General features: G+C 43.6%; 1 protein-coding gene across 2 annotated transcripts in view; it reads left to right on the top strand.

Moving 5' to 3' along the window:
* Window positions 1-20,603, top strand: part of atm (ATM serine/threonine kinase) — a 28,296-nt gene extending 7,693 nt beyond the window's left edge. Inside the window, exons 26-63 of one of the 2 annotated variants that reach the window (XM_015951840.3) lie at window positions 753-996; window positions 3,026-3,126; window positions 3,220-3,346; window positions 3,432-3,631; window positions 8,202-8,376; window positions 8,641-8,799; window positions 9,113-9,245; window positions 9,336-9,431; window positions 9,512-9,683; window positions 9,757-9,898; window positions 9,969-10,145; window positions 10,224-10,401; window positions 10,468-10,573; window positions 10,881-11,039; window positions 11,492-11,600; window positions 11,761-11,849; window positions 12,086-12,188; window positions 12,292-12,440; window positions 12,506-12,610; window positions 12,687-12,806; window positions 12,899-13,133; window positions 13,210-13,371; window positions 13,444-13,563; window positions 13,777-13,991; window positions 14,061-14,268; window positions 14,342-14,467; window positions 14,553-14,693; window positions 14,902-15,040; window positions 15,194-15,276; window positions 15,364-15,504; window positions 17,772-17,888; window positions 17,966-18,115; window positions 18,198-18,363; window positions 18,446-18,532; window positions 18,632-18,746; window positions 19,297-19,360; window positions 19,743-19,885; window positions 19,958-20,603. In XM_015951840.3, the coding sequence (XP_015807326.3) occupies window positions 753-996; window positions 3,026-3,126; window positions 3,220-3,346; window positions 3,432-3,631; window positions 8,202-8,376; window positions 8,641-8,799; window positions 9,113-9,245; window positions 9,336-9,431; window positions 9,512-9,683; window positions 9,757-9,898; window positions 9,969-10,145; window positions 10,224-10,401; window positions 10,468-10,573; window positions 10,881-11,039; window positions 11,492-11,600; window positions 11,761-11,849; window positions 12,086-12,188; window positions 12,292-12,440; window positions 12,506-12,610; window positions 12,687-12,806; window positions 12,899-13,133; window positions 13,210-13,371; window positions 13,444-13,563; window positions 13,777-13,991; window positions 14,061-14,268; window positions 14,342-14,467; window positions 14,553-14,693; window positions 14,902-15,040; window positions 15,194-15,276; window positions 15,364-15,504; window positions 17,772-17,888; window positions 17,966-18,115; window positions 18,198-18,363; window positions 18,446-18,532; window positions 18,632-18,746; window positions 19,297-19,360; window positions 19,743-19,885; window positions 19,958-20,138 (5,437 nt within the window). In that variant the 3' untranslated portion in view covers window positions 20,139-20,603. Of the gene's footprint in view, window positions 1-752; window positions 997-3,025; window positions 3,127-3,219; window positions 3,347-3,431; window positions 3,632-8,201; window positions 8,377-8,640; window positions 8,800-9,112; window positions 9,246-9,335; window positions 9,432-9,511; window positions 9,684-9,756; window positions 9,899-9,968; window positions 10,146-10,223; window positions 10,402-10,464; window positions 10,574-10,880; window positions 11,040-11,491; window positions 11,601-11,760; window positions 11,850-12,085; window positions 12,189-12,291; window positions 12,441-12,505; window positions 12,611-12,686; window positions 12,807-12,898; window positions 13,134-13,209; window positions 13,372-13,443; window positions 13,564-13,776; window positions 13,992-14,060; window positions 14,269-14,341; window positions 14,468-14,552; window positions 14,694-14,901; window positions 15,041-15,193; window positions 15,277-15,363; window positions 15,505-17,771; window positions 17,889-17,965; window positions 18,116-18,197; window positions 18,364-18,445; window positions 18,533-18,631; window positions 18,747-19,296; window positions 19,361-19,742; window positions 19,886-19,957 lie in introns of both variants that reach the window. The other variant, XM_015951839.3, reaches the window with a different exon arrangement.
* Window positions 20,604-25,856: the final 5,253 nt, after the last annotated feature.

Below are 25,856 nucleotides of genomic sequence, written 5' to 3'. Positions count from 1 at the left end.
GTGTGTGTGTGTGTGTGTGTGAATTGGTGAATGACTGATTGTGCTGTGAAGCGCCTTGGGGGGGGGGGGTTGGACAACCCTAAGAAATCACTATATAAATACAGACCATTTACAATTTATGTTTGAATTTTTCAGTCAGTATTATTATTAGCATTATTGTATTCATATTTATCCGTTATAATTTACAACATATATTCTGTATATGTATGTAGTTAAATTGTTCTCTTTTTATTAGTTAGTTATTTTTTTATTATTGGTTTTTATTATCTTATTTGTGTGTATACATCAGAATTTTATTTATTTATATGTTTTTATATCTTTTTATTTGTTGTTTTGATCTATTTTCATAAAATAAACATGTTTACAAATATGAAAAGATTTATAGTTGTTAACATATTTTGTTTATTTTAATATTTTGTTATTATTGTTTTTATTATTTGAATACATACATTTATGTTATATATTTATTTTTGTCGTAATGTTCTTCATATCTATAGACTACTTCTATTGTGTTTTATTTAACTTTTCATTTATTTATCAACAATCAAAGATGTCTACAAGTCATTTTGTACAATAGAATAGAATAGACAAGACTTTATTAATCCCACGGTGGGGAAGTTCACTCCTTACAGCAGCAAATACACTTAGAGAAAAGGAATAAGAACGATAATACACACATTTTCCTGTATTTCTGGTAAGAATGTTAGGAATACAAGAAGACCTGAAAACCCCTCTGTTCTGGATCCTTTTAGCTCCTCCTACCAGGTGCTGATCCCACACCTGGTCTTCCTGGACGACTTTGAGCAGGTGAAGTCCATCGGCAGGTGCCTGGAGAAGGACTGGAAGCTCTTACTGGCGGACTGCTTCCCTAAAATCATGGTCAACATCCTGCCGTACTTTGCGCTGCCGGGTCAGAACTCTGAAGTAGCGCAGCAGAGAGAGAAGGCCCACCGCGTGTACGACCTCCTGAAAGACAGCAGCTGTCTGGGCAAACAGGTAAAGGCCACCTGCAGCACACTCTGACCTCACAACTATTGGGTTTGTGTCGGAACTTCACATTCCGAGTTTGTGGACTGTGTGTGGCTCAAATAATAAGGAAAACTGTATAATTTGTGTCTTGAGGGATTCCTAATACTTGTTTTATTATAAGAGCTAATTATCCCAGCATGTGACTATTTCTCCTGGCAGGGGCGCAGATAGGATTTTCAAACTGGGGGGGGGGGGACAAAGTTCCAGTGTACCCTCCCCCACACACACACCCACACACACACACACACACGCACGTACACGTACACATACACAAACTATTGCAAGCGCCTTAACTAGAGCTCAGTCAGTTTGTGTAATGTCCTCCAACGGTTTACGTAAAACCTAACTTTTATATACGTGTTTGAAGCCATTGTGCAGTGGAACGCTGGCAACAAAGCTCTGCCTGATCAACACTATAAATGATAAATGATCTGCACTTGTGTAGCGCCTCTCAGAGTAAGGACTCCAAAGTGCTTTACACTACAGTGTATCATTCATCCATTCACACACACATTCACACACTGATGGTGGTGAGCTACGATGTAGCCACAGCTGCCCTGGGGCGCACTGACAGAGGCGCCCCACTATTTAATTCAGTCATTTGTTATTCTTCCAATCAAGTACTAACCAAAACCTCATGCTTTATGCAAAACATTAAATGATTTTCAGCATACCAATCTTTACAGAAAACATAAAAGCCCTATAAAACTGCACATAAAATATATTTAAAAAACGAAATTCACTTATCACTTAGAGCAGTAGTTCCCTAACTTTTCAGCCTGACCAACAGATGTTCCTTCGTATTTTTACGTTGTTTATAAATTTTCATTATATTTGGAAAGGTTTTATTTATATATAAATATGTAAATCTCTTTTAAAATTTTATGTTTTACTTTTTTATGATTATGTGGCACACTTGACTTCCACACATAACGCATTGGCATCTGCCCCTTTTTACGGCATTTCTTTCACATCATCGCTACATCTGTCACGTTTGCGGCGTTTTTACCATCATTTCTACATCCATCACGTCCATCAAACCCAACATTTGGAGCTTGTAAACTCCACACACCTCTCGTGCAGCACCAGCTGTCTGATGCTGCAGCAGCGTCAATCATCCCGGCTGGATGAGTGAATTTCTTCATCAGAGTCAGTAATCTGCTTCATAATCAGAGTCGGTCATTACCAGACAAAGTGATCAGTCAACTAAGACCAGACCTGCCGGCAATTATACGTTTTATCTCATATTTGCGCTCTTCATGTTGTGTGCATCTCCTCCTCTCCCCGACTGGGAGCCTCTAGGCGGGAGGCGATTTTCAAACTCTAAAAACTCCCAAACTTTGCTCAGCCTGAATGTTACACATCTCCACTGTCTTCTGGTGTAAAGTAGTAACTTCATGAGGGATCATATTTGTAGATGAGACTTGTTAAAGTCAGCAATGAGGCTTTGGCACTTATAACGAGTAAGTCCCAACACTGACAACAACGTACTGCAACTAGAACCAACGTGCATAAACAGACAGATCGGTCCCGCCTACTTACACTGTTGGTCTTTTTTAAATACGCAGTAATCGTTGCTTGCCTCTTTCGCTTCATCCTGCATCCTAGCAGCAACCGCTTTGGTGCCTCTGGAGTCTGTGTTTGTTTACGTCATGCTGCATTCAGTGTAATTGGAAAAAGGAGCTTCAAGCACTTAACCTCCGATTTTGTTTTCTTTCTGGCCTTAGTTGGGGGGATGGATCTGAATCTTGGGGGGGACAGATCCCCCCCGTCCCCCACCATATCTGCGCGCCTGTCTTCTGGTGCTCTGAATTAAAGAAAGTGTAATAGCTTAAATTTGGATTTCATTTTGGTAATTTGTCGTATTTAACCTTCAGAGTCCTGAGTACGTCATTTCCTCTAAATATTTAGGATTAGTTGGACCTCATTGACAAAAAAACTGGATTTACTAATTATTTCCCAGACATCCTGATTAAAACCCAGTGTGACCCTACAGCATATCGATGACCTGATCTGCAATAATCTGGCCGACATCGTAGTGGAGCTGCTGATGACGCTGTATGAGGGAGACGGAGGAGACCTGAAACGGTTCATTGGGTAGCGGCATTAGTTGACTTCTGATGTCTTATTTAAATGATTATTTAGGTTTATCTGTTTGTTAACTACATGATGAATGCCCTTGTCTCCCAGGGAGTTGGATCCTGTTCCCAATCCTCCGTACTTCAGTTCTCATGTCATCAGATCTACTCTGGATTTCATCAGCAAGTGTCACAGCACCAACCACAAGTCTCTGGTTTCTGTTCTGTCAAAGACCCCGGTACAGTTTCTTATCCTCCTACCAACTCTCCTTCTGTTGCTTTTGCCATCCTTTTCCTGACTTTTTCTTTGTGTTCCACCTGTAGATTTCCATCCAGAGGATCCTACTGGCCGTGTGCCAAAAGGCGTCGGAGACGACCAACAGCTATGAGCGCCACCGCATTCTCCTCATGTACCACCTGTTTGTCAGCCTGCTGCTCAGGGAGGTAAAGGACGGTCTGGGCGGAGCCTGGGCCTTCGTCCTCAGAGATGTTGTCTACACCCTAGTTCATCACATCAGCAACAGGTGGGTGAACCGATGGGTATGTTTTAGATGTCACCAGGAATGTACGAAAATATCGATACAGTAAAATATCGCAATATTTTGTGTTACGATAGTAAATCTAATTTAAAAGCAGAGTATTGATTTTTTAAAATGTTTTATGTACAGGCAAACATTTACTGTACGTTCTTGTTTGGTGCAACTCACACTTCGACTGCTAGGTGGTGGTAGTTTTTACCCGTCATTCTGACAGAACAAGATCTTGTGATCACAATGGAAGCGTCGGACTTGAGTTTTCAGATTAAAATCAATCTAAAACGTTGCAAATAATGTCTGGCTTTAATTTTCGCAATATATCGCCTATCGTGTCGTGACGTATATCCCATCGTTACAAATATCGTATCTTGATACACATCGCACTACGACACATCACATCGTGACACATATCTAGAGCTGTAACGAAGCGTCAATGACGTCAACGACTCCATTCTAAAAATTTGTCGATGTCCGATATGGTAGTCGACGCACCACGCCCACTTGTTTCATCCCCAGGAGTTTGTAAAGAGAGGGGGAATCTGCCTGTTTTCCCTCTAGTTCACTCTCTTCTCCGCCTTCACTAACATCTCCACCAAATACCGAAGACCCGGAACAATGTCCGTCCACTACTAGATTCCTTTCCTGTTTTGCCCGCCTTCGTCCCCCGGCAACGGACAACAACTTCCGGGGTCAAATGCGCTGCTTCGTCGAAAATCACCGGGAGTGTTTCTCCCTTCATAAAGGAGCTTCTTTCAGACATTAGGAGAGCTGTTTTTGTGGTAGCAGTCTCTCCTCCGTGCTGGTCTGTTTGCTGCTGGGTGTTTTTGGTTCATTTAAACTTGGTAACTTGAACTTAACGTTGGCCTGTTTGAATTAACGTGCTCTATTAGAAACATTCAAACCATTTTTAAAAGAGAAGTTGAGCTTTCAAGTCAACTAAAGTGCGCGACTCCACACTCAAACGTAAACCAAGCTTAAGAAATCAGCCTGAACCTGCACCGATGTGGGAGGACTCCCCCCCCCCCCCCCCACTCAACTACGTTCTCTCTCTCTCTCTCTCTCTCTCTCTCTCTCTCTTTCCCTCTCTTTCTCTCTCTCTCTCTCTCTCTCTCTCTCTCTCTCTCTTTCCCTCGCTCACCTACGGTGCCATTATTGTCGGCTCTAGCAGCGCTGTGTGTGGAAAAATAAAACGGAAAATAACCTGCAACTCTGTACGGCTGTGGAATTGGGCTCGGCTCTGGGGTCTCATTTATCAAACATTGCGTAGAATCCTTACTAAAACCGTACTTAAGCTCATCAAAAAAAATGTACTTAAACCAAGTAGGTTTGTGATCTATCAAACATGGAGTACGCACAGCTGCACGCAATCTCCGCTTCATAAATCAGAGACCAACGAGACAGGTTCTCAGCTGCTTTTTAGTCACATCCCGCCCTCACCTCGCCCACTTACTGCCATAAATGGTCAATGCAAAGTGCCTTGTGGATCTCATGCATATACATAAGCCGGCTGTTGCAGCGCTCCACCAATGACGATGGCGACCGTAGATCAAGGCAGATCAAGGAAGCGCTATTTCACTGAAGCAGAAACTGAGGTACTTGAGGGTGAGGTGGAGAAATGAAAGGAAGAGCTTTTGCAAAACAAACAAGAGAAAATCCATGGAGTGGCACAGCGTTGCTGAAGCCATCAATGTTGTGAATTCTTCAGAGGGATCTGTGGTGGATATAAAAAATGATCTAATCGGGATTCGATCTCCAGACTCCCGGGTGAAAGTCATGCGCGCTAACCAGTCAGTCAAACAAGAGATCTCCCTTGTCCAAGTAGCCAGGGCGCATGATCAATCGGGTCACAGTGACAGGACACACACACTGTCACAGACGCATGACATTCTGTCTCAATATGTCCCCCTGCTGATAATCTGCATTCTATATTCTGCGCTTCAGGCTGTGTGTGCGCGCGCGTGTGTGAGAGTGTGCGCATATGTGTGCGTGTGGGGGGTCTTGTTCTGTGTGCGCACAAAGCAGTACAAGTGATAATGCTGTTGCAATTCATAGCTCTATCCTTCTCAGCAGCAGCACTGCAGGTGCTCTCCATGTCCCACATGTGCGTAAGCCAGGTCCTTAGTCAACTTAAAGTTGCGCACATTTTTCCACTAAGTTTTCTTTCATAAATTCCAACGTTTGCGTGGAAAGTTGCTTACGCAGTTTTCCAACCCCGTTTTGTGCGTAAACGAGCTTGATAAATGAGGCCCCTGGACTGTATACCCCACCCCCTCCCCTGTGCTGGTTGTTGCCGCCACTGTAACACAGATCCTGGATCAGTTAAAATCACAAAAAACGCAGCTTTGACGGTCACGTGATCGTGCTGTTTGACATCATGATTTCGGAGCAAAAACGATAGATCGTTCAGCCCTAGTGTAGATCTCCCTTTTATTACATTTGGAGTGTTGTGGTTTAGTTTAAAGTATCACCTTGAGTTTGGTTTAACCACCCAGTTTAGAGTTTGGAACTTTGGAGATCCTTATTTTGGTCCAGAACCTTGTAATCTTTGCCCAGTGGGACATCCCTACTTATTTGTACTTTTCTTTTAATTCCCCACAGGCAGAATTAGTTTTATTATTCCCAACCTGTGGATGGAAAGATTTGTTTTTTTGTAGTTGTAAATAAACCTGATCATCATTTTAACTTTTAAATCCCACGTTATTGTACCTTCCTTTTTGCACACGAGCCAAACTCCCCAGGAAGGGTCGTAACACCACTCGCCTCACACACATAAGTGACCAAAACAAAGCGGCATGGAGACACTCCGTCTCCAACCACCTCTCAGGCAGCAGCCTGCACTCCCAAGTTCTACACGTCACCAGAACATAACCAACCGCAACACAATAAAAGCAGTGCTATACAAAATGGAAGGCCTGTAGTGTTTATTCTCTTACAGTAACAATTTATCAATTTTTTTGAGGAATTTATTTGAGATATTCTGGTTTTTATTAACTGTGCAATAGAAAAATAATCATTAGATTAATTGTCTAAATAGTCATTAGAATAGTCGACTATTCGATAAAATAATCGTCAGAATAATCGTTTTAAAAATAATTGTTTATCCCCAGCCCTGCATATCTCGCATCATGACATATATCGCATCGTGACCTATATCGCATCGTGACATATATCGCATCGTGACATATATCGCATCGTGACATATATCGCATCGTGACATATATCGCATCGTGACATATCGCATTGTGACATATATCGCTTCGTGACATATCGCTTCGTGACATATATCGCATCGTGACATATATCGCATCGTGACATATATCGCATCGTGACATATCGCATTGTGACATATATCGCATCATGACATATTGTGACATATATCGCTTCGTGACATATATCGCATCGTGACATATATCGCTTTGTGACATATATCGCATCGTGACATATATCGCTTCGTGACATATCGCATCGTGACATATATCGCATCGTGACTTATATCGCATTGTGACATATATCGCATTGTGACATATATCGCATCGTGACATATATTGCTTCGTGACATATCGCATCGTGACATATATTGCATCGTGACATATCGCATCGTGACATATATCGCTTCGTGACATATCGCTTCGTGACATATATCGCATCGTGACATATATCGCATCGTGACATATATCGCATCGTGACATATCGCATCGTGACATATATCGCATCATGACATATTGTGACATATATCGCTTCGTGACATATATCGCATCGTGACATATATCGCTTTGTGACATATATCGCATCGTGACATATATCGCTTCGTGACATATCGCATCGTGACATATATCGCATCGTGACATATATCGCATTGTGACATATATCGCATCGTGACATATATTGCTTCGTGACATATCGCATCGTGACATATATTGCATCGTGACATATATCGCATCGTGACATATATTGCATCATGACATATATCGCATCGTGACCTATATCGCATCGTGACCTATATCGCTTCGTGACATATATCGCATTGTGACATATATCGCATTGTGACATATATTGCTTTGTGACATATATCGCATCGTGACATATATCGCATCGTGACATATATCGCATCGTGACAGATATTGCTTCGTGACATATATCGCATCATCACATATATCGCATCATGACATATTGTGACATATATCGCATTGTGACATATATTGCTTTGTGACATATATCGCATCGTGACATATATCGCATCGTGACATATATCGCATCGTGACATATATCGCATCGTGACATATATCGCATCGTGACATATATCGCATCGTGACATATATCGCATTGTGACATATATTGCTTTGTGACATATATCGCATCGTGACATATATCGCATCGTGACATATATCGCATCGTGACAGATATTGCTTCGTGACATATATCGCATCATCACATATATCGCATCATGACATATCGTGACATATATCGCATTGTGACATATATTGCATCAAGATAAATGTTGTATTGTGAGATTCTTGCCACCAGAGATATAAAACCTACGTTTCCTGTTCCTGCTTAGATCCCTTCAGTGTGATGAGGTGTCAAGCCGAAGCCTCTCTCTGTGCTGCGACCTGCTTTCGTCCGTTTGCCGGATAGCGCTTGAGTTCTGCGACGACGCTCTTGACTGCCACCTGCAGGTAATCGTGGGAACTCTTACCGCTCAGCTGACCAGCCAGTCATCCATCTCACAACAGGTAAGGGGCTGGACACATTTATTCTAGAAATAATGAAATGCTTTAACCATTTCCAAGCATTGAAGGCTCTCCTGGAGTAAATGTGAGTGAATTAAAATGTGCAGTTATCCTAAAGTACATTTATCATCTAGAACAAAAATGCATGCATGGATGTAAACGTAATTTTCTCCAAAGTGCACCTATAATTGCCTGAAATGTTTCTGATTATAAACAGACAAAGTTGTTCCTCTTTCCTCTAAATGTATTCATTTTTAATATCCTGAGGTTCTGAGTTTGCTGCAGTTTCTGGTAATGGAGAATCAGCAGAAGCTAAAAGGAGCCATCAGCAGGCTGGAGCCCTTTCCTGATCTTCCTGAGTTCAGAGAGCTGCGGACTGTGCAGCACAAACTCAAATACAGCAGCGGACGCTTTACTCTGACTCAGGTTAGCAGATGGTAACCCTCACTGCTGTCATTCAGGGACTTTGTCCAGGTGTCTTGTAACCATACCAGGAACTTGTTGCTCAAGGTTCATTGAGGTTTGCAGACCTCCTTTGATCCATGGTTCTTTGAAGGTCCCTTCAGAGGTCTTCATTCAGGTTGAGGTCTGGAGCTTCGTCATGCTCGCTGTGGATCTGCTGTTGTGTTTGGGATCAGTTTCGTGCCTGACTCGTCCACAGCTGTGTGTTTTGGTGCAGCTGAGGCACGGTAATTTTGTGGTCTGTTAAGATTGTTTTCCCACGTCTTTCTTGTTGCAGGAGATCCTGCACTTCCTGTCAGCGTCATCCTGCGGCTCTTTACGTCTGACCCGACTGGAGGGGTTAAAGGAGCTGACCCGACAGCTGCGTCACAACAAAGGACAGATTCAAGAGCTGCTCAGAGAGTGCCACGGTGGGATGCTGGAAAAGTGTTTCTGCATGAGTAAAATCACCTTTTGTGTTGTGTAACACTCACGTCTTCTCTCTCTGGCCTCGTGTGCAGCTAACCCTGCTGACAGTGTGTTGGTGAAGCTGGTTCTCGCTCTGTTGCAACTCTGCAAGCTAGCTGCCAGTTATCCTGAAGGAGATGACATTTTAGGTACCGGATCTGCTCATTTCTTGACTTCCGATGAGTTTTTATGTGATGTTTTTATTAAACAGACAGCTTTTGTCCTGCAGAGGCAGCAGGCAGCTGTTTGGGAGAACTGGGCCCAGTGGACTTCTCCACCATCGCCCTCCTCCACGGCAGGGACCCGCTCTACGAGAAGGCCGTGGCTCTTTTCACCTCCACTGAGTCACAGCAACTTTACATCATCCTGAACTGCATGAATGAGGCGCTCACGCAGCAGCGGTACCGTGGAAGCTGTGACTCTGGTTAAACGTTCTGCATTAAGTGTTTGGGTTTGATTGTTTTTGTCTGTTAGCATCGAGGTGAGGCGGGCAGCAGCTCAGTGTGTGAGGAACATCCTCGCCACGCAGTCTGGAGCTGATTTCTGGGACCAGCACAAAGACAACAGAGACCCCCTGCTGGTTTACCTCAATCCCTTTCGAACAGCCAAGAACAAGGTGGGTCGGGTTGAAACGGATTTCTTTGTTTGTGTTTTGGAGTTAAGAGTTGGTCTGTCTGGGTGACCAGGTGGCTGCTGTGGCTGCTGTGGAGAGCTCAGAAGCCAAGAAGAAGCTGGAGAGCCAGGAGTTCTGGTATCCCCAGGCAGGTAGACACCAGGCCTGGCTGAAGGCTCTGTGCACAGCTCTGCTGGACAGCGGGGGGGCCAAGAGTGAGGCTCTGCAGCTGTCCGGACCACTGTGTCAGGTGAGCGTGTGGACACGGTTACTCCCAAAACGGCTTCAGTCACCAAAACATCCGCCGGTTCGTTCGGTTTGTCTCCAGGTGACGGTGGACTGCTGCCAGAGGCTGCTGCCTCTCATCATCCACTCTGTCCTGCTGGAGGACCCCAGCGGGTCCTGGAGGGAGCTGCTGTCCTCCCACATCCGGGACTTCTTCAGTTTTTGTTCCAGAAGCGCTCAAACCACCAGTCGGTCCACCACACCTGCCAACTCTGACTCGGGTAGGTTTACAAACAAAAGAAAAAAGAAAAAGCTGATTTTTATTAATTAATTAATTTTTCCAGCAGAGTCTGACTCAGCCTGCCAGAACTTGTGTGACAAGGCGTCTCTGCGCACCATGCTCGCTGTGATCGACTATCTGAGACACCAGCAGCGACCGCTGGAGGCTGATAGGTTTGTGGGTGTTCTGATTCTTTTTTTAACCTGTAGAAAGCTCAGCTAGAACTTCCTCCAACGTCACTTCAAACTTGAGATTTTTTCGCCCATCAGACCTTAAATGCGACTGCCTCATACATAAAGAACTGTTGTAGCTGCTCTGTTTTAGTTTGCATGGATTACTGTACCACCTCTATGGGTGAAGGTCCTGCAGCTGTGTTTGAAAGCACCATAGAATATATCTGTTAACATGATGGTCCAGGAGGACTTCCCATTCCGCCGCGTTCTTGTTGTAGTTCCTGAATCCCTGTCGTTATTCCTGCAGTAACTCCTGTGGCACGGTGTGTGACTCCAACTTCTGGCTGGACCTGAACTACCTGGAGGTGGCCCGAGCTGCTCAGTCCTGCTCCGCCCACTTCACCGCTCTGCTCTACTCGGAGATCTACGTCGACAAGATCAAAGCCAACATGGAGGAGAGGCGCAGGTAATCCCCAGATTTATCACGCTCGCTGAATAATGAAACATGGCGTTCTTAATTTGAGCAATCCTGCTTTAATTCTATTGGTTTTCATCACCAGATGATATTGATTTAAAACTCCGGCGTAAAACGTTGGAGGTGATATGCGTTCCTTCAAGGAACCTGGGTCTTGAATAGACGCGTGACATGAAGTTAGCTGGCAACTGGAATCAGTTTGATCAGTCTGAATCTCAGAAATATGAATTTTTTTCTTGTGAGCCTGTGAACTCACGTTGCTAAAGCGCTAATTCAGGCTAGCAGTACCAACACTTCCATGTGGACGTTTTCCCTCCCAGAATCAGGATTTTTAAGGTGATCAGGTGCATTGGCATTCAAAGCCAGGACTGATGCCTTTTCCAGTCTCAAGTGTTTAATTTAAAGATAAAAATGTTGTTGTTGGATTTATTGAACAAATGAAGGTCCAAGTCCAGAGCAACACGAAAGATCAATTTTGAGGACGACAGCCAGAACGTCACCATCTTCAGTCTGACTGAGAGGAGCATGGAGGACACCAACATCAGTCTGCAGGTCTGCTCTGCCGCTAACATGCGTTTCCTAAAAATGTAGCTGGAATTTAAAGTCACAGATTTAAAAGTGAAGCTTGGCTTTTGTTTTGTAGCTTGTTCTACTGTCATAAATCTTTAACAAAAGCCTTGTTTTCCCCCTCGTCTCCCTCTGGCTGCTCCAGGATCTGCTGATTGAGGTGTATCGCAGCATTGGAGAGCCTGACAGTCTGTACGGCTGTGGAGGAGACACCACGAGCAGCTCACTGACCCGGTGAGCTGCTTTTATTATCGTAACTGAGGGTTTTACCAACCTTCAATCCTACACAATAAGTCAAAAACAGCAGAATCTTATTTTAAAAAAAAGCTTAATAATACTGTTTGAGACCTTTATTGTGAAGGGCTGAAGAAAGTTCTGCTGACACTAGGCTTAAAAAACGACTTTGGGCTCTGGTGCACCAACATACCGTACAGTGTTTGATCAGAATGTTTTCACACGTTGGTCTACAGGATTCGGACGTACGAACACGAGGCTCTTTGGGGGAAGGCCCTGGCTTCATACGACCTTCAGTCTACTCTGCCTGAAGTCACTCGGCTGGTGGGAATCGTGGAGGTAAGGCGGTTAAAGCTGCTGCACTAAATAAATGTATGTAAGAGTAGGAAGAAGCTGTGTAGTTGCCAGTCTGAAAGGCTTCTGATGAGACATGTGGCACCAGGGCCTGCAGAACTTTGGTCTGAGCAGCGTCCTGGCCACCTACCTGAGGGGTTTGGAGAGCCAAGGGGTGGAGTGGGGGCCTGAGCTGCGAGAGCTGCGCTTCCAGGCGGCCTGGAGGAACGCCCAGTGGGACTGTGAGCTGTCAAACAGGTGAGGAGCAAAGAAATGATCTGATTTGGTGAATTTTAATTCACTGACCTGTTCTGCTGTAATAGGAGTGACGAATCCAACCCCGGCTTCCATGAATCAGTGTTTTGTGCCCTGCAAGCGCTGAGAGACAAAGAATTTCTCATTTTTGATGAAACTCTGAGACAAACCAGGTACAGTTGATGCATAAATAATCCAGTTTGTTCCCAAATATTCTCCAAGTTAACGCTAAAATGTGCATTTTTGCAGGGGTGCAGCAGTGGAGGAGCTCTGCAGAGGGAGTCTGGAGGCGGTGTCGTCTCTGTACCCGGCTCTCAGGGACTTGCAGAGCATCGGGGAGCTGGAGAGCATCAGACAGCTCTTCTCCAGGTGGGTAAAAGTCAAGAAAATGGAGCCAGTGAAACAAGAATGTATGAGCCAGATGAAGATCAACACTAAGGGTTTAAAATCTTTCCTGCCAGGCCCTTCTCAGATGAGACTCTGACGGAAGTTTGCAGCCAGTGGCGGCAGCACTCCCAGCTGCTCCTGGACAGTGACTTTACCATGGTGGAGCCCATTCTAGCTCTGCGCTCTGTCACACAGCAGACCCTGTTATCCACGCTGGGAAACCCTGAAAGCAACCCGCGCTTGAGCTCGGTGCTCACAGACCACCTGATGGAGCTCTGCCGTTCGGCTCGCAAAGCTGGAAATGCACAGGTAGAACCACGCCCTCTTTTGGACGAAGTAGGAATGGTTCCTGCAAATTACTTTCAGATTTAAACCTGCTGTCCAGCTTGCAGAGCGTGCCGTCTACCAGATGAAGCAGCACGGGGGTGGAGGGACCTGCTCTGTGTCGTCATGGCAGCTGGAAGAGGCCCAGGTGTTCTGGGCTAAGGGAGAACAGGGTCCGGCTCTGGGCCTGCTGAGACAGATGATCCACAGTCTGGAGGAAAAGGTCACATGAATGACATATTTGACTTCTTTTATGCACTGAAAAGTTTATAAATTTTCCTCTGGGGTTTTCCAGGTGGACTTCGATCCGGCGTTGGTTCCACTTTACACAGAAAGCCTCAGGCTGTGTGGTAACTGGCTGGCTGAGACCTGCTTAGAAAGTCCTGGACTCATCCTGGAAAAGTACCTGGAGAGGGTAAAAAAAAACAAGCAGAGATGATGCTGATATGGATTAATCAAGCAATGTGGTGAAAAGCTGCATTTCTGCTGAAACAGCTGTGGTTTCCCGAGATTTTTGGTATAAAACGACACATTAAACAAGCTGTTTCCTCTAGGATCTAATCTCTTCTGTGATCAGAAGATTTTAAATACAGTTTCTTTTAAGATTCCTGACACGTCGTTCTCTCAGGCAGTGGAGGTGATCGAGGGGGGGTTAGAGGTCCGGGACTCCCGGCTCCAGAGCCAACAGAACGAGGCGTTCTTGTCTCTGGCTCGCTTCTCCGATGCCCAGTACCAGAGCATTGATAAGTACATGAAGTCCTCGGAGTTTGAGAACAAGCAGGCACTGTTGAACAAGGCCAAAGAAGAAGTGAGCTTGATAATGACACAAAACGTGTCAAACAGGTGGGTGTTTTGCTGTCTGAGTTTCACCACCGGACGAGAAGCTTTATGACATCAGAGATTCCCTCACAGATACACTGAGAAGGTGAAGAGGGAGCTGAAGCTAGACGAAGCGGCGCTGTCCAACCTGCAGGTGGACAGACAGCGCTTCCTCTGCAAGGCCGTGGAGAATTACATCCGGTGTCTGGAGGGCGGCCAGGAGCACGACACCTGGGTGTTTCGCCTGGCATCTCTGTGGCTGAAAAACGCCGGCATCAAGGTGGTGAACGACATGATGAAGGTCGGTGAATCGGCTCGTTGTGAGTTTGTGATTAAGAAGAAAAGTCTCAGTGAAGTTCTGTTTTGTTCTGCAGAGAGGAGTGAAGAAGATCCCCTCCTACAAATTCCTGCCGCTCATGTATCAGCTGGCTGCTCGTATGGGAACCAAGGCGGCCGCCGGCGTCTACGAGAACACCGGCTTCCACGATGTCCTCAATGATGTACCGCAGCTCGATTAACTCAAGAGTTGGATGGATGAAGCGTTCATTCATTTACAAATTCACAAATTTGTCTCTTGCCCTGTAGCTGATTTGCAGAGCAGCGCTGGAGCATCCTCACCACACGCTCTTCATCATCTTCGCCCTGGTGAACGCCAACAAAGATGAGAACTTTAGCAGGACGCGACAGACGAAGAACTCTCTTGGACAGCCTTCCCAGTTTGACCGGGTGAGACTTTCAGTGGAGCACTTTTCTCGTTAGCGGCATGTTGCCTAAACCCAAGCTCAAGCTAACCTGGAAAACTTTATTTCCCCTTAAACTGCGTTGAAAACAAATCCTGCAAACACAAAAGGCTTGGATGCTACATTTCTTTGTCTGAGTGACCGGGTCAGGCTAAACCGATCACCTGCCGTGTTTTTGTCACACACTCGGACAGGAGCGTTCTGATGTAGCCCACAAGATCATCGGCGTCATCAGGGAGAAGCGCCGCGTGATGATCCGTGACATGGAGCGTCTGTGTGACGCCTACATCACTCTAGCCTACATGGACGCTAGCCGGCACAAGACTGAGAAGAGTGAGTGGTCTGAGCTCGCCGACTAACACAGAGTTTAGGCTTTTTAGTGATTCACGCTTTAAATCTGTGAATCTCTAAGGAGTTTGTTAAAAGGAGCTTTTATGTCCTGATCGTCAGCGGTGTGTTAGATTTCTGCATCTTGTTCCTTTTTAGAGGCCATTCCCATCCCGGCTGATCAGCCCATCATGCAGATCAAAGACCTGGGGGAAATACCCATCCCCACCATGGAGATTGAGGTTCGGCATCAACGAGGACTTCCTGCTTTCACTTGACTGCGATCATTTCTTGCGAGTTTCTTTCCTATTTTCTTTTTTACCACTCAGGTGGATCCATCTGGTTGCTATGACAACCTGGTGACGGTCAGATCCTTCCTTCCTCACTACCACCTGGCCGGAGGGGTCAACCTGCCCAAGATCGTCGACTGTGTCGGCTCTGATGGGAAGAGCAGGAGACAGCTGGTCAAAGTGAGTGTGTGTGATGGTTTTGGGTTTAGAAGAGAGACACGCCTTCGGGCGTATCACACTAAACAAACACACTCTATCTGAACTTGAAGCAGAGTGTTTTGTGTGTGATTCGACAGCTCTGCTGGGAAGTGGCAGTTAGTTTCCATCTGGTTTAGCTGCTGCTAATTATTAATCTTGGACAAAGGTAGTTTTAAAAATGTAAAAAAATGTAAAAACACTTGAAGATTAATGATTCACCACACGCTAAAGTGAACAGTTTTAACCTGTTGGTTTATTTAGGCAAGGCAAGGCTGCTTTATTTGTAGAGCACATTTCAAACACAGAGGCAATTCAATGTGCTTTACAATTATCAGGAAAATACATAAAAACACAAATTAAAATACACACAGACAGAATTACAGTTTAGAGCTAAAGGAGAAGAGTAAGCCCAGATTACAGTGGAGACCATGCAGAATAAGAAACAATTCATTTAAAGACTGATGAGTACATTAGGGTTTTTAGTTTTGATTTAAATATTAGGGTGGGGGCAGATCTGAGGTCATGGGGAAGCTGAGTCCACATGTGAGCAGCATAGTAACTAAATGCATCTCCACCTTGTTTGGTTCTGACCCGTAGTTCTACCAGCTGATTGTTTCCAAGGGGTCTCAGAGCCCTGTTGGGTGTACATACAGGAATGAGATCGGACATGTGTTTTGGTCCCATGCCGTTAAGTGATTCATAAACTAGTAGGAGCACTTTGGAATCTATTCTGTAGTTTACTGGTAACCAGTGTGGGGATCTAAGGACAGGAGTGATGTGCTCCGTTCTCTTAGTTCTTGTTAAGACTCTGGCAGCAGCATTCTGAACAAGCTGCAGTTGTTTCACAGCTTTTTTGGGAAGACCAGTTAGGACACCATTGCAGTAGTCCAGCCGACTAGAAATAAAAGCATGAATACGTTTCTCTAAGTCTGGTCTGGACATGAGACTCTGACTCTTGATATCTGATGAAGGTGATAAAACGCTGATTTAGTTATAACCTTAATTTGTCCAAAGAAGCTCAGGTCAGAGTCAGTAATACCACCAAGATTTCTAATCTGGGTTTTTGTCTTTATTCCCCTGGAGTCCATCTGAGCAATAACATCCGTTCTATCCTTCTTGTTGCCAAAGACAATAACTTCTGTCTTGTTTTTGTTTAGTTGAAAGAAGTTTGACTGCATCCAATCATTTACTTGCTCTAGGCAATGACAGAGTGAGTCCAGTGGTCGACAATCATTAGGTGATAAGGCTATGTAGATCTGGGTGTCATCAGCATAGCTATGATAGGTGATGTTGTTATTAAGTATGACCTGACCCAGGGGGAGCATGTATAGATTAACGAGTAGAGGTCCTAGAACCATTGCAGTAATCCAGTGGTCTTACTTTTCCCTAAGTTAAAATCCCAAAAACAAAAAGCAGATAAGTATCATTTCTGTAGTTACGTGTACATAAGTGCGGGGTTCTTTTGGGAATCAGATCCCGGACAAGCCCCAAATTTGTTACTGCCTGACTCTAAAAATCGTAACATAAAAGAAAAACTTAATGTATTTATTTATCAAAACTAAATACCGGGTAAAAGTGCGCAAGTGAAACAAGATATAAGGCTGGGAGAGAAAACAACACACACACACACACACACACACACACACACACACACACACACACACACACACACACACACACACACACACACACCAGGAAATTAAAATGTAAAAAAAATACGTAGAACATGAAAAAGTGGTTTTTGTGACATCAAAAAGAAAATCTTTTCATCAACAAATTGTTTTCAAACACATTCACCCCAAACACTAGCTCATCCAGGGTGGTGGTCAAGACTAAAAACTATCAGCACAGATAAACAGTGTCTGAAAGTCACGTCATCAATAACTGGCTAGAGACATCTCCCCTAAACGCCAGTATCGGAACCCGATGGAGGTTTTGCTAGCAGATTATCTTTAATAGAGTCAGACTAGCTTCTACCTGTTAGCGTAGGACAGACTTAAATGAACAGAAATGAGCTTGTTAGTGAGAAAAACATGAAACTGTGTACATGTTGTTAAGTCATAATGAGGTTTATAAAAGTAATAATATTTAATAGTTTTCAGATGGGTTGACGGTATCTATGAGTAAAACATTACAGATGAAAGCTATAAAACGCTTTTAGAGCCCAAACAACAGAAAAAGGAGCAGAAAAAGTGCGACCATTGATCTTTTTACTCTGGATCGACTTTTGTCCTTGTCTCGGCGGACAGGGCCAGGACGACCTGCGGCAGGATGCAGTGATGCAGCAGGTCTTCAGCATGTGCTCCATGCTGCTGAAGCGCAACACGGACACTCGGAAGAGGAAGCTCAACATCAGGCGCTACAAGGTGACGTCCGTTTGAAGGAGTCAGGGATGTGTAGGCTGCTGGTTTTTTGCGTTGACTCCTCTCACGCCTGAACCCAGGTGGTACCGTTCTCTCAGCGCAGCGGCGTGTTAGAGTGGTGCTCTGGCACGGTGCCGATCGGAGAGTTCCTGGTGAATCCAAATAAAGGAGCCCACAAACGCTTCCGACCGCAGGACTGGACCAACCTGGCCTGCCGCAAGAAGATGATGGTACATGGACTCTTTTCCGTTCATGTTCCTGTTGTAAGTCATCCTTGAATGTGCTGATGTTTTTTCTTTGCTGTCGCTACAGGACGCTCAAAAGTCGGCATTTGATGTGAAGCTGGAGGCCTACAGCGAGGTGTGTAAGAGGTTCAGGCCGGTCTTTAGGTACTTCTGTATGGAGCGGTTCTTGGACCCCGCCGTGTGGATGGAGAAGCGGCTGGCATATACTCGCAGTGTGGCCACCTCCTCAATAGGTGCACTATCATGACTCAGCGTTTATTACACACATACAAATGCACACTGTAGTGATTTCTCTCTTGTTCCCCCCTCAAACAGTGGGGTACATTGTTGGTCTGGGTGACCGTCACATCCAGAACATCCTGATCGATGAGCAGACGGCTGAACTGGTGCACATTGATTTGGGTATCCTTTATTCTCATTTCTTTCATTCAAAGAAAAGCTTTTTTAACTCCCTGAATAAAAACTAGATGTTTTCTGCGGTCATTGGTGTTTGGTGTCCAGGTGTGGCCTTTGAGCAGGGTAAGATCCTCCCCACCCCCGAGACTGTCCCCTTCAGGCTCTCCAGGGATATCGTGGACGGGATGGGCATCACCGGAGTGGAGGGGGTTTTCAGGAGGTGAGGAGGATTAGGAGTCTGTAGGGAGCCTACGCAGCCTGGAAAACAGCGTAGCTTAATAGTTTTTTAGGTCCTGAACTCCTTTACTTATCCTATTTTTCATTTCTAAAGGAAACAATACAGCGTGGTGAAATGTGTTTATTGTTCTTTTATTTTCAGAAACACTGTACCCACACAGTGTTTGGAGCTGGCAGAGAATCAAAGCCCAGAAATTAATTTCTTGTAGATTTATGGTAAAAATTTCGAACTGGAAATTAAAAATGTATTACAATCCGATTGTTTTGTCTGGAAATGTATAGAATTTCAAAATGGAAGGGATGTAGGAACTCTGTTCTGTGCTTTATTTTTTGGTGTTTTTGTGTTTTCTTTTTAATGTTTAATGACTAAATTTGCTCTTAATACCTTCCACATTATTTCAAATCCATTAGTTATGTGCAGCCACATGCATGTTTTATTAAATACCATGTTTAATCCCAGTGACTGGGGGAAAGAGAGCTGCAGATGAGCATGTGGACACAATCTGAGCTTCACATCTAGTTTCTCTCATCAGATGCTGTGAGAAGACCATGGAGGTGATGAGGAGCTCACAGGAAGCTCTGCTGACCATCGTAGAGGTTCGTACACCAAACTTTCATATCAGTGTAGATTCTGTCATCCGGGACAGGGTTTACAGTAAAAACAAACAAACAGAAACATCACTGGATTTAACCCTCCCACTCTCCCAATGGGTGTGACCCTGTGAGGAAAGTTGACTATTGAGCAGGGTTGATGGTTGATGGTGCTCACTCCTCACCCCTGCCACATGGACCTCAAGGGATAAACCACCAATCCTGCTCAATGGTCAACTTTCCTCACGGGGTCACACCCATTAGGACAGTGGGAGGGTTAAGCGTTAGTTCACCTAATGGCTTGATAATAACCCCCAGATGAGAAATGAAACGAGGTTGTTTTGAAAGAAAAGGTTCAGACACAAACCCTGTGGGTTGTTCTGTGTAGGTGCTGCTGTACGACCCGTTATTTGACTGGACCATGAACCCCCTGAAGGCCTTCTACCTGCAGCACGATGAGCAGCAGGAGCTCAACGCGACTCTGGGCTCCACGATGGGAGGAGATGACATAAACAGCCATCGCAAACCCAGGTGAGGTTCCAGAAGACCTGAACTGGAATTAAAGCCTTATAGGACGAAGTAAATTATCGTTTCTTTCTACAGCGACAATCAGAGCTTCAATAAGGTGGCGGAGCGGGTTCTGCTGAGGCTCCAGGAAAAGCTGAAGGGGGTGGAGCAGGGAACAGTGCTCAGCGTGGGGGGGCAGGTCAACCTGCTCATTCAGCAGGCCATGGACCCAGAAAACCTGAGCAGACTCTTCCCAGGGTGGCAGGCCTGGGTGTAAACCTAGGAGAAGTCTGACACCATCAGACCCAACCAGTTGAACCAGATCCACCCTATAAATGCTGACCTTTGCACTTTAATGAGAGGCAAAGTGACAGACCAGATGCAGCGATGTGTGGAAGGACCATTTTCACAACAGGGACGTGAAACGGATCTGTGAACAGCCTGATTACTCGAATGTTTACTTCTGGGTTTTATCCTGTTCATCTGTTTTTACTGTTGAGTTCAGTGTGAAAAACTCCAAAGATGTTTTATGAATGTATGATGAATTAAACACCCTCAGCAGCCCGTCACATCCATCCTGCAGAGCATCCTCCTAGCCTTCATATTTTCTTTTTCTGTAGAATTTTGCACAATTGTCATGAAACAAATCTTTGTAACCGCTACTCTATAACACCTTGTTGTCTTTTTTTTTTACCTGTATGCTGTTTCATTCAATAAGCAATAAAAACTAATTGTTTATTAAGATCTTTTTACAATGGACACTATGCAGTTTTGACTTGCTTTTAGCACCCCCTAGTGTCTGTTAGTGAAAGGAAAATTGAAACTCATCTCCAAAGCGAATTGAGATATCCCTGTCCAAACAGAAGGTAATGAAAGCCTGATCGATGGACTCCAAGTGCAACCGTTTCAGGATCCGTTTTAAACAAACCAGTCGGCACAGGTGGACAAAACAAGATAGTCTGGCTTGCATCCAGTTTGACCCAAAGGCTGGTCACACTGTTTTAGGTGGAGTATGCGAGGGTTTGGGAGGGAACGGGTGGGGAGGTATTGAACTCCTTTAGTTTCAGGAAGTTACCATCTAACCAACCCCTCACCTCTGCTAGGCATTGGTCAAGGAGTGAGAGAGCATTTGAATTATTCATGGCCAGATAGATCAGACAACCATCTGCATAAATATGGTAACCTATACCATATTTAAATAATGTTAGAGTATATGAAAGTAAGTTTTTAGGAGTAGTAATTGATGACAAACTTGGTTGGAAACCCCACACTGAACATGTCTAAAGGAAACAATCGAAATCCATTTCTGTTCTTTATAATGCAAGAGATTTTTTTAATAAGAGCTGCCTTCATTTACTGTATTATCCCCCTAGTTTGCCTTAAATGACGTATTGTGTGGAAATCTGGGGGAACACATAAAACATATTTAAATCCAATGTTTAAATAGCAAAAACAAAAAGCTATTAGAATAATCAATAAAGTTGGATATGGGGAGCCCACCAACCACTTTTTTTTTATAGAATCATCTATGTTGAAATTTATGGACATTACATATTCAAAAACTTTAGAGATGGTATATCGAGTAGTGAAAAGGGGTTTTCTAATTTGTATTTTAAGCATGTTTAAAATAAGTGAGGGACAATATGATTTCAGGGGTCTTATGTGTTTTAGATTCCTAAGTATAGATGTGTGTCTGTTAAAGGAGGGACATTATGGAATGGACTAGATTTGCTATTCTCTGTCGTTTTTCAAGAAGACTAAAAATTAAAATATTCCTAGGTTACAGAAATTTGGTTGGATGTCTAACTTTGTGTTGATTTAATTCCTTGTCTTAATTTATTATTGATTTATTTTCAAATTGATCTGTAAAATACCCACTAGCATTTATTTTCTTGGTTAAGGATTTGATTAACCCTAATAGGGTAGAGGATCGGCTAATTATTATAAGCCATTCGGCTTCAGTCTGTTCCTTTTTAGGTTGCTGTGTAATTGAGTATTTTTATGTAAAATGATAATTTATTGTTGTTGATCAAAATAAATGAATTTATTATTATTATGATATATTTTTCCAGGATTTGCCCAAGGAGAGAACATAGATGAAAAAAATAAAAAAGCAGAGGCCTCAGAACAGAACCTTGTGGCGCCCCCCAAGGGAGTGGGAGACCAGGAGTAGAGCATTTATTATTCTGAACCCTAAAGTTAAGTAGGAGTGGAACCACTCAGGGGTTCCCGAGACCCACCCACGATTCGAGTCTGTCCAACAGGATGTGGTGGTCAGTCGTGTCAAAGGCAGCACAGAGGTCTAATATAAGAAGCAGAACACAGGACCCAGAATCAGAAGCCCCGTCAAAGGTCATTGTAGCACATACTGGCTCAAGAAAATGATTTTAAAATATGAAAAAATTGCAAAGTATCCCTTTGAATGTGAATACAAGAAGACTTGTAATTTATTTTAACTCATTATTTGATCAATTTTAATGTTTAATTGATATATTTTCATCACATCTCCAAAGAAGAGGAAATGCCCTAAGCTGCATGGTGGAAAAGCTACTGATTTTTAATTATCTGATGTTGGAATTTTCACAAGAAGACGCCGTCTCTGGTTGTGTTTCCTGCTGATTACACAGAAAATGGCAACAAACCCAATGAGTGTTTATCTTGAGTTTTCTGTATTAAGCAGCCTCTCTTTTGCGGTTCTGACGTGATGAGTGTGTGTGTGTGTGTGTGTGTGTGTGTGTGTGTGTGTGTAATGTAATATAGGATTCTCAACAGTTTAAAAATTACTTTTATCATCATCTCCAATGTTTTAACAGCAGGATCTGAACTCGGGGCCTTCTTTCACTCACGAAGAGGACAAAAGAAAACATTCTTCTTTGGATCGACCAGAACCTCACTATGTTTACCCTCTGGCTCCAAACCCACCACCAGAAATTTTTGATAAGGGTGGCCAGATGGAGCCAAAGAAAATATCGGAGTGGCACACCAAACTGGTCCTTGTGGTAACTCTGGGAGAGTTTAGCCAGTGGCGATGCATTGCAAAAACAATTTTTATCCAAAACAGCTGCACAGTGGTACAGTGGTTAGCGCTGGATTCAAATCCTGGCCTGGGGTCTTTCTGCCAGGAGTTTGCATGTTCTCCCTGTGCATGCATGGGTTCTCTCTGGGTGCTCCGACTTCCTCCCACAGTCCAAAAACATGACTGTCAGGTTAACTGGTCTCTCTAAATTTTCATTAGGTGTGTGTGTGCTTGGTTGTTTGTCATGTGTGTCTCTGTGTTGCCCTGCAATGGACTGACCACCTGTCCAGGGTGTACCCCGCCTGCTTAACCCAAACATGTATCCAAAACACTTATCTCAAACATTTCAGGAAAAGACATTTCAGTTATTTAAAACATATTTTAGCATATTATTTTTTAGTTTAATTCACCTGTTAATGTATTCACAAAAAACTCAGGAGATATAAACATTTTTTAAATGGTGAGCAGCAGAAACATACATTTTTAAAAATCTGTTGATTTCTTTCCTCATTAATTCTATAATCTTTTTATTGGGCTTTACATTTATTATTGAATAAATAAGATGAATTTATGGTTTGAGTGAACATTAATATGATTTATTTACACTGGTCTTCCCTGGAGGGGGCATCAATTTTCTAAGGGTGGCCATGGCCACCCCTGACCACCCCTTGAGGGAGCCAGTGCCTGAGAGCAGCCACACCATCCCAAAAGAGAAAGGTATCCAACATCCATCCAGGAGGTGCACCATAAGACCTGTGTTTCTCCCGAACCCTGGCTTAAACAACATGTTGGATGCACTTTTTCTTTTGTTTGTGAGAAGCATGTCAGGTTGATTTTTCCTGTTTTTCTTTTGGTTTGGTCTGTTCTCATTGCTGTTATTTTGTGGGGGGATTGTTTTTCTGTGGTTGTTTGTGAAAAAAGAATATGATTGTTCTGTTTGACAAATGGAAAACTACAAATAAAGTTAAAAAAAGAAATAATTTAGCTGCTTGTCTTTACTTTTCCATCTAGTATCTGATCATTTTGGGAAGATCTTGTGTGCCAGGAAAAGGATGGTCACTTCAGCTGCTTACATCTGGGATCTCGATGTAATGTAACAAAGTACAAGTACTTCATTACTATACTGAAGTACAATTTTGCTGCATCTGTACTTCACTTAAGTATTTTAACCCATTTATCTGTACTTTTACTCAAGTAAAAAAAATCAAGTAGTTCTTCCACCACTGGCGGTCCCGTATCAAGAAATATAAGAGCCGTTTTCTTAGACTGGACCAAAGCCTTCCTTGATGAAGACAAAGCTTTGATGCACCTTCCCTCATGAATAAAGTCCTCCACTTGAGCTAGACTCACCCACAACTACCCCAGTACAGGACGATGGTATTGGATTAGTAGAAAAACATGAACCATGGATCTTTTTTGTTTTTATTACCATTTCTTAAACCTGATTTAGTTTATCTGCTGTGGACTTTTCTTCCAGCACTAACACTTGCCTAGTTTTCTTATGTTTTGTCTCTCACTGAATATTAAAAGGTAGCTAAAGTCCAAATAAACTCATAGAGTCCTAAAAACGTTAGAATAACTACTTATCAGGACCACTTTAATAGATTTAGATGATCTGCTTAATTGGAATAAATATACAAAGGTATTTGGGATGCTTTAAAACTTTTGCACTGCTGACAACTGCCTTCTCCTTTGTGACCACTGGATGGCAGCCCTGTTATGATTCTACTGCTCTTCATTGTGAAAGGTTTTGTCTGCAGCAAAATCAAAGCATCTCTTCAAAGAGAAGTCAGTTGGAAGGTGAGCAGTGTCTTTGACAGACTCCAGCTCTCTGCACCTGATGGAGGCTCAAGTTTCACTCATCGATTCTGCAGAATCCCAGCTCATCCCCAGACACGCTCCGTTTCTGGGGTGTAGAAACAGGAAACACCGTGTGCAACATCAGAAAAATACACAACCCAAACATTTTTACATAAAGATGTGATGCGTACAGTAAAAAAATGCTGTGAAACTTGTTGCACTCAATCACCACCTCAAGGTTTAATCGTGTATCTGACGACTCCTTATTGATGCAAACCCGCCTGGCGCTGCAGAAGAATGCACTCAGACAAACGCCTGCTTGAGTTTTCATCCTTTCATTTAACTTGCTTTGAGGCACCATCAGACAGAACCTGCTCTGTGATTTCATAAACACATTTTTGAGTCAAACCAAATACACATCTCTCGGAGCACAGAGGTTCAGTGCTTCTGATTGAACCAAATAGAAAGATGTGAAAATGAATCTTTTTGTCTGGCCTGAACTTTGTTTCGGTTTGATGATGGGAGTCCTCTTGTGTCCCTGAGAACAGGGGTGTTTCTCAATGTCACGGCCCTGCCTTGGTAGGCCAGGGCCCATGCTTACAAGGACACGATCCTTCCTTGGTCAAACAGTTAAATGGAACAGACTTACCCCAGCTGCGGTTTATAAATCTGTAATGAGCCTTTTACTTATTTGCGTATATATTGGTTAAATTAAATATGTAAGCAAGTTACTGCCTACTAGCCACTGAAGCTGCAACTACTAAGCAACTAACCAACCACAACAACTGCTTTGGACCTAACAAAACATTTTAGATATCAGCCCGATGGCTACAATTAGTTGACTTGCATTTAAACTGGGCTTATAAGCTTATGCTTCTGCCTGCGCCCATTCTTAGCATAGTGTAAGTTGTGCGTTTGCTTGTAAACCTGCAAATGTTTCTTTGTTATATTATACTATTGATCTTAATTTCTCATTAAACTTCTCATATAAACTGGAAGTTTTCCCCCGAAGTAGCTGCTGGCTTCTGATCTGCCATCCGTTAGAAAATACCGCGGTGTATTCAGGGAAATTTTTACCTTAGAAAAGGCAACAAGGCGCCTCCGCAGCACGTGAACATTGGAACATGGTTCCTGATGACGCATCTCCTAGGCAAACAGGGTGGCATCAAGGTGAGGTTC

The sequence above is a fragment of the Nothobranchius furzeri genome, chromosome 13, assembly GCF_043380555.1.
Source record: "Nothobranchius furzeri strain GRZ-AD chromosome 13, NfurGRZ-RIMD1, whole genome shotgun sequence".
NCBI classification, from domain to species: domain Eukaryota; kingdom Metazoa; phylum Chordata; class Actinopteri; order Cyprinodontiformes; family Nothobranchiidae; genus Nothobranchius; species Nothobranchius furzeri.
This window is presented reverse-complemented; position numbering and strand designations above follow the sequence as displayed.